General features: G+C 36.9%; 1 protein-coding gene across 1 annotated transcript in view; it reads right to left on the bottom strand.

The window, feature by feature from the left end:
* SERINC1 (serine incorporator 1) overlaps nt 1-12384 on the bottom strand; it is a 31924-nt gene extending 19540 nt beyond the window's left edge. Inside the window, exon 1 of the mRNA XM_025422904.3 lies at nt 12225-12384. Within this exon, the coding sequence (XP_025278689.1) occupies nt 12225-12263 (39 nt within the window). The 5' untranslated portion in view covers nt 12264-12384. The remainder of the gene's footprint in view (nt 1-12224) is intronic.
* Nucleotides 12385-14895: the final 2511 nt, after the last annotated feature.

Below are 14895 nucleotides of genomic sequence, written 5' to 3' on the forward strand. Positions count from 1 at the left end.
ATGAAAAAGTTTTATTCTGTCTTTCAAAAATTAATGTAAAGGGACACCCCAGTGGCTCAGTTGGTGATATCAAGTCATGATATCAGGGTCCTGGGATCAAGCCCCACAACAGATTCCCTGCTCAGTGGGGAGTCTCCTTCTCCCTCTCCCCCAAGTTATCTAACAAATAAAATCTTAAAAAAATTAATGTAAAATATAAACATTCTCAGATATAGAAAGGACAAGAATCTAAAACTAGCAGACCTACACTACCAGAAATGTTGAAGGAAATCCTTCAAGCTAAAAGATGATACCAGGTAGTTCATCAATACACATACAAGAAAACTCGATCTACACAAAAGAAAAAACGTTATTTTCTTATAGAAAGAAAATTCTTTAAAGGATAATTATCCTTTTATTTTTTGTTTTTATTTTTTTATAAAGATTTTATTTATTTATTTATGAGACACACAGAGAAAGAGAGGCAGAGACACAGGCAGAGGGAGAAGCAGGCTCCATGCAGGGAGCCCGACGGTGGGACTTGATCCCAGGACTCCAGGATCACACCCTGGGCCAAAGGCAGGCGCTAAACCACGGAGCCACCCAGGGATTCTGATAATTATCCTTTTAAAGCAAAAATGATAGCAACACATTGTAGGAGGTTGTAACAAAGGCAGAAAAAATATATGATGATTGCAAATAGTATGCAAGAAACATTCAAGTATATTTTACTGTAAGGTTCTTAAACTGTAAATAAGTGGTACGACTGGACATGAGGTCAGATTATAAACAATTAAAAATGAATACTATAAACCCTAAAGTAACCTCTGAAAAACTCAAGACAAAGAAGTATAGCTAGTAAGCCATGGAAATAAAACAGAACACTAAGAAATGGCCAATTAATGAAAAACAAGGCAAAAAAGCTACAGAAAGGGGAAAACAGGACAAATAAAAAACAGATGGTTGACTTAATAAGCCCAAACATAACCAATTATCACACTAAATGTAAATGGCATAAAATTCCCAATGAAAAGGCAAAGACCATCACAGATAAAATACTGAGATCCAACCCTCTTCTATGAGAAACCTAATTAAATATAAAAACGCCAAAAGGTTAAAAACGAAAGAAATAAACACCATGCTACAGCAGCACCAGATAAAATAGATTTTAGAGCAAACAATCCTACCAGGGTTGATAAGAAGGGACACTTCAGAATGAAAAGGGGACATAAACAGAGATATGGGATATTAATGGAAAACCTACAGTCCTAAATGTTTCTACATTTAATAAATGAATTTCAAAATACACCGAAAAAAATAAAACTGAAAAGAATGACAAGTTCACATTTATATTCTCTCATATGGCAAAACAAAAATCGGCATATAGCAACCTTGTACAATATTATCAAGTAGTTGTGCCTAACATATTTAGGGAATATTCAATCTAACTAGAGGAGTGCACAAATTGTTTTCCAGAGTGCACAGAACCATGCACTTGACCAAAATAGAACATATTCGTGGCCATAAACTAAATCTCAAATTGCAATAAACATATAACAGAAAAGATATCTGGAAACTAAGTAACACACTTCTAATTAATCCAGAGAGAAAAGATATCAAAAGGAAATGGAATGAAATTAACACACTACATTTGTGAACACACTGAAAATTAATTTACAGTACTTAATGACTACATTAGACAAAAAATTCAAAACAATCTGAGCTTCTACATTAAAAAAAAATCAAATTAGCAAATTAAAACCAAAGTAGAATTAAGAAAATAGTAACGAAAACAAATCAAGGCAGTTAAAAGCAGAACGAGAAAATCAGTGAAACCAGTTTTAAAAGACCATTACAACTAATAAACTTAGACTCATCAGGATATTAAAAAATAAAAGAACAAGAGTAAACACGCACAAATCATGAATCATGGAAATGTGAAGAGACACAAATACAGACACTAAAAGCATTAAAAAACTAAGGGGAACATATGAACAATTTTATTTATTAGCTTAGAAAGTCTATGAAAAACCTACACTGCCAGAAATTATTCAATTAAAAAAATCTGACATAGGAGCCTGGCTGATGCAGCCAGTACAGCATCTGACTCTTAATCTTGGGCTTGTGAGTTCAAGCCCCATGTTGGGTGTACACATGTAACAATAAAATCTAAAACAAAACAAAACAAAAACCAAACCCTAACCAAACCAAAACAAAGTACACACACACACACACACACACACACACTTAAAAATTAAATTTGTAGTTAAAAACCTTCGAGGCATAGACGGTTTCACCAGTGAGTTATATTAAGCATTTAAGGGATGAATTATGAATTCTACACAAACTATTCTAGAAAACTAAAGAGGCAAAACACTTCACAACTCTTTTCTAGCCAGAATTACTTTGACGCTAAAGCCAAAGACTTATTAAAGAACAGACCAGTATCCTTCATGAACATAAATCCTTAATATCTTGCCAATTCAAAATCAACAATATAAAAAGGATATGAAGACTTCTAATACCTGTTTCCCCGTGCAAGAAGCATGGAAGTCACCACTCCGTCCTAACTAGTAAAAAGCTGAACAGAGTGAAAAATCAAGAACTTTTAGGATCCATAAGAGCGATTAGGATATAGGATAAACCACTGCCCTCAAGATTGGAGACAGATAGGCAAATATAAGGAGTTATGGCTTACCAGAGCAGAGATTCACAAATGGAAATGAATTTAGGAACCAATGCCCAGGTAGGACAAACTGTTAACCGAAGAACTGTAGAAATTCCCTCATGCTTCCTGCAGCAGAGGGGAAATGGAACTGTTTTAAAACATACCCAAAACACTGTTCTTTACAATGCCTACGCTAAGGAGAAACTAGTTAATGAGAACCTAACCTGGGGGGTATTATCAAAGCCACAATAGTGCAGGGAAATGGAAATACTCACTTCCAGCCCAAACTAGCCATCCTCTTCTATTAGGGAAAAAAACCCTGAGAAACACTTGTATAGTTCACAGTCCAAAGACATAGGCTCACTAAATGACTAAGACCTAAACATAGGGCTGTGGAAACTTCTTCCCTAACACCTCACCACAATGTGACCAAAATCTATTTATATCAATCACTTTTACCCAGTACAGCATGTCCAACTATCAAGAAAAAGTTACAAAGCACAACAAAAGGTAAAAAACAAAACAAAACTTAAGGAGTGAGAGCAAACATCAAAATCAGATATGGTAGGGATGCTGGAATTATCAAACTAGGAATTTAAAACATTACAAAAAAAATAATAACTTGAAGCCTCCCCATTAATATCAGGTACAAACCAAGGATGTTTCCTCACTCTTCCTTTTCAACATTGACTATAAGTTTCAGCTAATAATAAGACAAGAAAAGGAAATAAAAGGTATATGCACTTGGAAAAAATATAAAATTATTTTTCTTCACAGATGACATTATCATCTACATAGAAAATTCAAAAGAATGGATCAAAAGAAAGCCCCAAAAAACCATTATAGTAGGGCTGCAGAATACAAAGTTTAAATACAGAAGTCAATCACTTTCCTATATCAGCAATAAAAAAGAACTTGAAATTAGAAATACATTACCATTTACATTAGTATCCAAAACCAAAAACCCCCAAGTACTTAGGTATCAATCTAACAAAATAAGTAGAAGATCAATATGAGAAAAAACACAAAATTCTGATAAGCAAAATAAATGAACAGATATTCCACGTTCATGCATTAGGATGACTCAATACAATCAAGATATCAATTCCTCAAACTTGATCTATAGATTCAGTGCATTCCCAATTAAAATCTCAACAAGTTCTTGTGTAGATATTGATAAGCTGATTCTAAAATTCATATAGAGAGACAAAAGACCCAGAATAACCAACATGATATTGAAGAACAAAGTTGAAGGACTGATACTACCAGACTTAAAATTTATTATGAAGCAACAACAGTAATCAAGTCAGTGTGGCACTGTCAAAAAGAAAATAACAAATCAATGGAACAAAACAGCGATAAATAGCCTCAGATAAATACAATCAGCTAATCTTTGACAAAGGTGCAAAGGCAATTCAACGAAGCAAATATGGTTTTTTCAACAAAAGGTGTTGTAACAACTGAGCATCAGCATGCAAAAAAACGAATCTCAACATACACAGATCTCACACCCTTCCCCCAAATTAACTCGAAATAGATCTTAAATCTAAATATAAATCCTAAAACTATAAAACTAGTATAAGATTATATACAAAAAAACTAAATGATCTTGGTTGTGGCAATGACTCCTCAGATACAACATGAAAGGCATGATCCACAAAGAAAAAATAATTGATAAGCTGGTCTTCATTAAAATTTTAAAAATTCTGCTTTGCAAAGGTCTATGTCAAAAGAATGAAGAGAGGCCGACTGTGTGAAAATATTTGCAAAAGACATATCGGATCTTAAAGGACTATTATCCCAAACCCAGAAATAACTCTTAAAACACAACAATAAGAAAACAATCAGATTAACAAATGGGTCCATGGACACCTCACCAAACTCCATACATAGATGGCAAATATATGAAAAGATGTTCCACATATTTCATATGTGTATGAGAAATGTGTGTTAATATAAGATATCACTATATGCCTATTAGGAAGGCTAAAATACAAAACACTGATAATACCAAATGCTGATGAGCATATGGATCAACAGTGATTCTCATACACTGCTGGTAGGAAAACGGTACAACCACTTTGAAAGACAGCTTGACAGTTTCTTATAAAACTAAACAGATGTTTACCAATACAATCCAGTTAAGTACCAAGAAAACCTCACGTACACACTAAAACCTGCACTCGGATGTTTACAGCAGCTTTATTCCTAACTACCCAAACTTGGAAGCAACCAAGATGTCCTTCAGTAGATTAATGAACAAATAAACTGTGGTACATCTAAATAATGGTGTATTAGTGCTGAAAACAAAGGAGTTCTCAAACCATGAAAAGACCTGAAAAAATCTTAAATGAGTACTATCAACTTAAAACAATGTGAAAAAAAACTACATCTTGTAGGATTACGACTGTATGAAATTCTGGAAAAGGCTAAAGCATGGAGACAGTATCAGTGACTGGAGTGGGTACAGGGGTGAATAGGCAAGGCACACAGGATTTTAAGAGCACTGGAAATATTCTGTATGCTACTATAATGGTGGATACAGGTTATTAAACATTTGCCCAAACTCACAGAATGTCCAACAACAGGGGTGAACCATAATGTAAACTATAAACTTTGGGTGATTATGATATGCCAACAAAGATTAACTAATTTTAACAAATATATCCTCCCACACACTCCGGTGGGGGATATGATAATGAAGGAGGCTACCCATGGGTTGGCTCAGGAGATATACAGGAAATCTTTGTATCTTTCAAGTTTTCTATGAATCTAAAACTACTGCAAAGAAAGCCCCCCCCCCCTGTTTTTTGAGAGAGAGCACAAGCATACAAGTGGGGGAAGGGACTGAGGGGCAGAGAATGAGGGACAGAAAGAATCTTAAGCAGGCTCTATGCTCACGATCTAAGATCATGACCTAAGCCAAAATCAAGAGTCAGATGCTCAACTGACTGAGCTACTCAGGTGCCCCTAAAGAAGACTTTAAAAATAAATAAGATATTGTGACCAGGTAGGGTTTAGTCAGGGAAAATAGGCTGATTTAGCTTTTGAAAATCAATCAATGCAATTCATCATATTCACAAACTAAAGAAAAACCATTTACAGTCATCTCAATGAATGCAGGAAAATCACTTGACAAAATTCAACGGTCATTTTTGATAAATTGAACAAAACTTTCTACAAAGAAAGAAGACAATATCCTCAACTTGATGAAGTGCATTTACAAAAAAATCTATACTGTCATCCATACTTCATGGTGAAAGTCTGATATCCCCTATGGCTCCAAACATATCCAAGGATATCTGTTCTCATCACATATATTTATGTACAAGACAAGAAAGAAAAAGAATACACACAAGAAGGGAGGGAAAAAATCGTTTCCATTCACAAATAATTGCTTACTTGGAAAACCCCAAAAAACATACAGAATGCTACTAGAATTACAAGGGAATTTAACAAGATCTCAGGACACAAAGTCAGTACACCTATATTAATCACACTCCTGCACACCAATAAATAACAACTGAAAACTGAAATTAAACAAAAAGAAATACTAAAGTATAAATCTAACAAAATATATACTAGATACCAAATGAGAATTAAAAAACACTGATGAAATAAATCAAAGACTTAAATGACTTAAATAAACAGGAAGATAAATAAAATGGGCTCATGAACTGAAAAACTCAATATTATAAAATGACAATTCTTTCTAAACTTATCTATAGAATGAACCATATTCCAACCACAATCTTAGCAGGAGTTTGGTAGAAATAAACCAGTTGCTTTAAAAATGTATATGGAAAGGTAAGGGAACTAGACGAGCCCAAAGAATTTTGGAATGTAAGACTGGAAGACTCACACTACCTAACTTCAAGATTAACTTTAAAGCCACAGTAATCAAAATAGGGTGGAGTTTAGGCAAAAGTATGGGCACAAATAAATGAAATAGAATACAGTTCATAATAGACTTATGTAAATATGGTAAAAGGATTTTTGATAAAAATACCAAAACAATATAGAAAAGATAATCTTTTTAATAAGCAGTGCTGAAGTAACTATCTAAAAGAACTTAAGGAGCACGTGAGTGACTCAGTGGTTGAGCATCTGTCTGCCTTTGGCTTCGGTCATGATCCTGGGATCCAGTCCTGCAGCAGGCTCCCTGCAGAGAGCCTGCTTTTCCTTCTGCCTATGTCTCTGCTTCTCTCTCATAAATAAATTAAAATCTAAAACAAAAAACAAAAACACCAAAACAAAAGCTTAAGCCACAACCAAACCATATACCAAAATTAACTGAGGATTTCTTAGGTATGATATGAAAAGCATGACCCACAGAAGAAAGAAAACTGATAAACTAAGCCTCATCAAAATTAAGAACTACTGCTCTTTGAAAGACATCCTGAAGAGAATTAAGACAAGCCACAGACTTTAATATAGGGGAACCAGGTAGCTGATAAATGATTTGTACTTAAGAATATATAATGAACTTTTAAAGCTTAGTAAGAAACCAACCAAAAAACTGAGCAAAAATTCTTTTAGTATTTAAAAAAAAAAATACATGGATGGCAAACAAGCACATGAAAAAGTGCTCAACATCATCAGTTACTAAAGATATGCACACTAAAACCATAATAAGATACCACCACACACACATTGGAATGCCTAATAATCAAATAATACCAAGTACTGAGAACTCTCTTTGTTGGTAGGAATGAAAATTAGTACAGCTATTTTGAAAACCAGCTTGGTAGTTTCTTAGAAATCAAATGTGTGCTTGTCATATTGCTCAGCAATTCCACTGCTAGATAGTTTACCCAAGCAAAAGAGAATTTAAGAGTCACACAAAAAAATCTTTATGGCACCTTTACAGAAATGCGTGTAGCTCTTTTATCACCAGGATGTGGAGATGCCCTTCACCTATACATAGAAAGTAACTTGTGGTACATCCAAGCAATGGAATACTATGCAAAAATAAAAAGGAACAAACCACTAATACACGTAACATGAATAAATCTCAAATGAATTATACTCAGTAAAAAAAGCCAGACTCAAAAAGGCCATATGCTGTATGATCCTATTCATATGCCACTCTGGGAAGAAAGAACTCTGGAGACTGAAAAAACAGTGGTTGCCAAGGTGGGAATCACAGAATTTTTTAAGGTGCGGTTTTGTAGTTATATATAACTACAAGATTTCTCAAAAATTCATGGACCTGTATATTACAGAGTGTGAATTTCACATAAATTAAATCAACTAAGAAAAGAAAGATATAGAAAAACAATATGGAAAGAAAATAAAGACAATATATCATCATGAAGGTAACTGGTGTCCTTAAAATAGAGAATCTTCTAAATAAACAAAAAGATATTCAAAGATAAAATACAAGAAAAACTTCCCTAGATGAAGAAGTGAATCTATATTTTCAATAGAATACTATTTTCTAGATGAGAAAAAATGATAGATTTAAAGTCAGACATATATGGTTAATTTCAAAGATAAGTAAAAACTCTTCAGATATCCAGGTAGAGTTGGAAACAAGTCAACAGAACATGTGAGATGTTCTGGGAGGGGGTGGACACCACAGTGTTTCAAGACAAAACACTATTCATAGAAAACACTATTAAGTTCTGAAGGAAATGGTATACTATTATACTGGTAAATAATGTCTCAAAAACTTAAGAGATATTTTTATATATGAAAGAATTCATGCTGAAATCCATGAATTCTTCAAAAAATCCACCAGATTATAAAATTTAGTCAATTAGGAGAGGACATGAAGATGAAAAAAACTGGGAGAAGCCATGGTTAAAAAGGAATGCAATGCGCTTTCAAACTACTTAAGTGTAGAGCAGCAGTTATCACAATCACCTGGAGGGTTCATTAAAACAGAATGCTGGCCCTTAGTGTTTCCCTAACTCTCTTGGTATGCTGATGCTAGAATCCAGGGAACATGTTTTAAGAATGACTTGTTTAGTTCTAAAACTAAACAACTAGGATAATTATGGTTATAAAACACAATGGTCACATATAAAAAAATAATACAAAGAGATTCTGATAAAGGTAGCAGACTGAATATGTGAATTTACCCACGCTCCCTTTAGAAATATCAATGAATTTTTTTTTTTAAAAAGGGCTTTTTAAAAGGAGTAGACTTAAAATGAACAAACTTAGGAATGAACTTAGAAAAGGTCAAAGACTTGCAGATTTTTTCTCCTGTTCTTTTTGACCCTTTAAGGCCTAGAAAATTGAAAATATAAGCCATCAAAGGAATGTAGAGTAGAATTCTCAAACATCAGGAATTGGTGGCACCAGGTAGCATCCATAACTGAAGCAGAAGGTAGGGGTAAAAATAGGATTATTAAATGCTTCTTTAAAGAGCAGTTAAGACTCTCGAATTTCATTCCATTTTTTTGTTCTGGCCAACTGAAGAGGATAAAGCAGAATTTCTCAAGTTAGGCACTGATATCTTGGGCCAAAAAATTCTTTGTTGCTAGGGGCCAGCCTGTGCAGTTGTAAAAGTTTAGCGGTATCTCTGGCTTTTATTTACTAGATGCTATTAGCACCTCTTACCCCAAATTGGACAATGAAAAAAAAAATGCCTGCAGACATTGCCAAATGTCCCTTGGGGGCAAAACTGTGCCCAGTTGAGAACCACTGCTGTAGAAACATGTCCTTAGATGAATCTTTTTAGCAAACTCTCCTGATGAAGAAATGTCTAACGTCCAGCAACTCATTTACTTTTATTTTTGTTAAAACCAAGAAAAATAAGATTTAATGCTTTGTTTAAAAATACATGTTTAGCATGCTACTACCATTCCTAAAAAATATTTTTGTCCTTTCATCCATGTGTCATGTATTGACAGAAGAGTATTATTGGTGGTAGCATATTTTTTGTGACATTTAAAGTTTGTACTCTGCTTGATTGTTCAGTGACTATGAATCATTTCTGCAAAACCAAGTTATTGTACTAAAAAACAAAAATCTAGCAGAGGCTGACACAAAATAGGTAGGCAGTAATCACTAGCTCTTTCTTTTTAACTAGATTATCTTGGGCAACAATAACAAAAATGATTGTTATTGTACATAAGGTCCAGTACCTCAAAAAAAAAAAATCAACTCTAGTTATTAACATCATTGTTGAGATTGTGGTGGAGAAAAGCACTGAGGTAGGCATAAATTGATGGTAATGTAGTTTCAGGATTAGGTGGGAGATCCACAGATGTTTAAGTGGTCAATGTAATAACCGATCAAAGAGCACACATGAACCAAGGATTATGACCAATCTAATTCTAGGCCCCTTAGCAAAAAATCTTAAAATAAAAAATTAACTCCAATCTCTATACAACAGTACTACATGTATTTTTTTCGTGTTTTCATAGTTCAGAAATTTTCCTACAGCTGTTTTAACTCAGGAAAATTTACAAAAGTTGATTAGGCCTCAAGAAATCTGAGTAAAAACTAAGATTTAATTGTGGTTTAACTGTTCTAATTTAATGACCTGAATACTTTTCAAAATTTAATTGTAAATTTGTCAAAACCTTTATTTTTTTTAATTTTTTATAAAGTTTTATTTATTCATGACACAGACAGAGAGAGGCAGAGAGAGAAGCAGGCTCCATTCAGGGAGCAAATTTGTAAAAACCTTTAAATTAGTGTATTGATCATTAAGACTGCTGAAAAAAATGGATTTGTATATTATAGGCAAAGTCCCCTTTAGTTGCTATAAAATTACACCAAAATTGAACAATTCAGGAATAGACACATAAGCACCAGGAAGGAAAGGGGGGGGGGGATATAGACAGAATTGCATACTATAGAGTTAATTGCTTTTGTAGACTGGCCACAATAATCTAGCACACTTAAGATCAACCTTGGCCACCTAGCCTTATTCGCCAGAGATCTAATTAGTGGAAGGTAAGAAAACGGTCTGCTTGTTACTACCTTTCCAATATACCTTGTCATTAACAATGACTAAAATGCAGTGTCAATTTTACCAATTTTCTAGTCAATAAAGATGAAGAATTAAGTTGTAAAAACTTTAATAGGAATGTTATTTTTCCATATTGTCCACTAAAGCGATTTTCTTTCTGATTTATGATACATAAATATAAAAAAAAATCTTAACCCCTTCCCCCCAATAATCGTTTGAGGGGGGGGGTGTTCATCATGGTCCTGGAGGACAAAACTGAACACATGAATTCTTCCTTTTATGTCTTTACTATATACAAAGAACACGCCTACTTGATAATGGACCAAAATCTGACTTTATAAGTCACACATTTCCCCCCCAAAAGAAAACAATGTTCTAACATTTATAATTTTGTAATACATTTATTACACCATGCCTCTTTTGTATTAAACAATAGACTCAAGTAGACTCTCGAGTTTTTTTTTTTTTACTGAGATTAAAAATACCTGGTTTTCATGGCCAACTACAGGAAGAAATATAAACGTAATCAAGAGAATGATCTCGGTGGAAGTAACCACCTCCAGGCATCACTTTATTAAAATCTAACATTTATAGTTCAAGCAATAGCAGAACTTTCTGAAAAAAAAAAAAAAAAAAAAAAGGAGAGATCTGTAAAATAATAAAAATTCTGCGCCCTGTATATAATGGAGTCATTCGGGAAATCAGCCAAGCGTTAGACGTGGAATTTAGAAATCACAGATTAATGAGATATGATGTGAACCCAAATACCTAGCCCCGAATTACAAATAACTACTAAAACTGTCATGTTAGTATGTTGTCTACATGCGGAGGGGAGTGTGTGGATTATCTTAACTTAAATTTGCACCCCCTGAATCAAGAAACCGTACCGTTATAATGAAAAATGGTTTCACTCTGACGACGCTATCCAAGTAAAATGCGACCTACACCCGATTAAAGGAAATTTGCGTGCTTCAGGTCAAAAGATACTGAGTACCCTCAGATGTAGGATTACTTGAGCACTACAGTCCTTCGGCGGTAGCACGAAGGCAGGGGGACCCAGCAGGGCGCTGGGGCTGAGCAGCGCCCGCGCACTACGGCCGGGCTGGCCCACCTGCCGGGCGTCTAAGTGTCCTCGGCCCCGCAGAACAAAGAGGCCGGCAGGCCTCCGGGGACCGCAGCGCCGCAGCCGGAGGTCGCCGGCAACGTGACGAGAGACACGGTGCTCCGCGGAAAGGGCCTAAGACGCCTGGACACGCGGCCCACGCAGACACAAGGGAAAAACCACCAACAAAAAGGCACCTGGAGGAACAGGGGAGCAGCTTTCACCAGAGACGGCGGCGGGGTGGGGGAGGGAGGCCGCAGCTCGGTCGGCTTCTCCCCTCGGGGCAACGCTCCGGTGTCCGCCGCTCCTCGCGGCCCCCGCACTCCGCTCTTCGCAACCAGCCGCGGGGCCTCGAAAGCGGCGTCGGCGCGACCGCGGGAGACAGGGAGAAAACAGGGACGGAAGGCACTCCCTGACGAGATGGGTGGAGCACCACGTTACCGACGCTCCGCACACAGCCCGGCCCGCGTTCCCTTCTCCTTCACCTCTTAACGCTTAAACACCGCCGCCCCCCCTCCCCCGAAGGCCACGAAAACCCTCCTTACCCAGCTCGCCACGGAGCACAGCCCCAGGACGTTCCCCATCTCCGCGGCGCCGACGGACACGGAGCCGACGGCAACAAGATGGAGACAGCACCTCTCTCCACCCTGTCGGGCCTTATTTACTATCTGCGAGCCACTTCCGGCGCAGAGCCCACCCCGCCCCTCAGCTTTGCGTCACTTCCGTTGAGGCCTGCGTTCGGGTGTGGCGGGCGGGCGCGCGGGGAGGGTGTCGCGTAGAGATTGCGCATGCGTGTTCTTGCAGCTCGAGGCCGCGGTCCTCGGAGCGGGATCCAGGTGAGAAGCCTCTCACCTTCGCTTGATGTTTCTGAGCGGAGGCTGGCGGGTGATTTTGTCCGCCGGCCGTCAGGAGAGTTTCTCGCTACTTTTGGAGGAATGCCTTCTCTCCCAGGACCATCCGTTCATCCACTTACTTCTCGTTTTTTTAACACTTTTTCGTCTTCTGTGCCCCGCTTACCTGCTCAGGTGCTTCCTGCAGGCTGCTGCTGGGGGCAGGTTTCCGTTCGGGTCCGCCTAGTGCCTCCTGTCACTTCTTGGTTGTGGACGACGCCTTTTAGTGTCTTGTCCCATGAAGATGTTCCGGGAAGTCGGCATGGTCAACAAATGTGACCACAGGTGAAAAGACACCTAACACGGATCCTAGGAACGCAGACCTCGCATTGATGTGTACTGAAGGTCGGGAGCTGCTCAGGAGACGTTCGGAAATCCTTGCAGATTAAGTGAGGACCTTCCTTTGCATCACCTCCGGGGGATGCACGCGAAGTTGCGCTCAGCGGGGATCAAATAATTGCATTTCCCAGGGTGCGCAGACTGAAGTAGAATCCCAAGCAGTGTTCGGATTTCAGGAGGTTGACAGGATTTTCATGGGGGGAAAAAAGAGGAAGATGGGGGTAAATCGTTTAAAAGGAGAGTTCAGGGCAGCGCTGGGGGGCTCAGGGGCTGAGCACCTGCCTTGGGCCCAGGTCATGACCCCGGGGTCCCGGGATCGGGGTCCCTGCATGGAGCCTGCTTCTCCCTCTGCCTGTGTCTCTCATGAATAAATAAATAACCTCTTTAAGAAAAACAAAACAAAACAACAAAAACAAAAAGATGGGCAGCTCCTCAGACCCTTTCTAAAAATAATAATAATAAAAAAATAAGAGAGTTCATTGGTGCTGACAAGTAGGGCTAGATTTGCACTTCATGGATGGGCCAGGCGGAGTGGTCAGTAGGCAAAAATTCACTTTAATTAGTCTTTTCAAACAGGATGTTCTCCTATTTGCTGATTTCTTGCAAATAAAGACGGTTTGGCCCAGTTCAAAGGTTAGAGAAACAGGATGTGAAGGCACCTTCCCCTCAAATGGCTGCTCTGGCTCCGTTTTAAAATGGTGCTACCGAAGTCTTTTTAACAAAGATACAGGATTGAAGTGGATATCCAAAGAAAAATGTTGTAGAGTTAGAAGAGTCCTTAATACAGATCAAAAAAATTTAACACTGGAAAAATTACCAAGTGGAGATAAGCTATCAGGCTTAGTCTTTAACTTCTCTTTGATTGTTGATGTCATTTAGGCCCACCCCTACTTTCAGGGTCTGCGTTTCAAATTCTGCTTTCAACATAAGTTGTGAAAATACCTTTAGTAAAGGTACTTGACTTCGCAGAATCTCAGAATCCTTATTAGTAATATATCAACTTTTAAGAGTTGAGAGGATCAAATAATATCCGTGGTCTTATCCGTTGTAGCACCATGTGAGCTCAGGGTAGACTATCAAAACAAACTTATATCCCCCAAAATCAATTGTCTTAAAGGACGAATAAAATTTATGCATAGTTTATATTGTACCATACAAGGACAGAAAGCATCTATGAAAAGTATTTTATGACTTTAATCCTAAAATAATTAAATTCTAAATGTAGTAAGCCAGGAACACACAAAATAACCTGTAGGGGTCAGTATAAACTTAGAATTGGAAGAGACCCTATCCTGATTAAAGACCTGCTTTTGTCAATTAATCTATAAAAATCAAAATATGATAAAGGTACAGACACTCTCCTGATTTATTACCTTAGTATAAACTAGCCTGTGAACAATTTTCTTTCCACACAGGTTCTTTTTTTTTTTTTCCCACCAAAAGTAAGCCAGTAATTCCTGTAACAACCAGATATGTCTATACCAGTGAAATAGATGAATACAAAAGTATATTTACTTCAGGCAGAGCATATATAAATTTAGGGGAAAAAAAGCAAATATTCATGTAAATAATGAAGTGAGTAGAGAATTCAAATGTTTCTAGTGTTTAAGATACTATTTTATAATCATTTAGAGTGACTACCTAAAGAAATGCTAATGAAATTTCTGAAACATTTTGCTTCTCAAGGGCAATCAGCTAAAAAATATGTTAAGAATTTAGTGACCTCACATAGGAGTTGATAAAATATAATGTTATCATATATTGAAGAACTATTAAAATCAAGGATTCATTCACCAAAAAAATGTTATTGTGCTGTAGAAAGAAGCCAACTATTTCTATTTAGGCATTTATCAGATTTCTGAATTTTTATCAAACATGTTATTAGGGCAATGTTTAAATCATCACTTTCCAGCAAAAGATATTGTAAGCGATGTTTATAATTTAAAATTTTCTAGTAACCACATTAAAAAGAAAAAGAGGGGATCCC

This window comes from Canis lupus, chromosome 1 (genome assembly GCF_003254725.2).
Source record: "Canis lupus dingo isolate Sandy chromosome 1, ASM325472v2, whole genome shotgun sequence".
Classification (NCBI taxonomy): domain Eukaryota; kingdom Metazoa; phylum Chordata; class Mammalia; order Carnivora; family Canidae; genus Canis; species Canis lupus.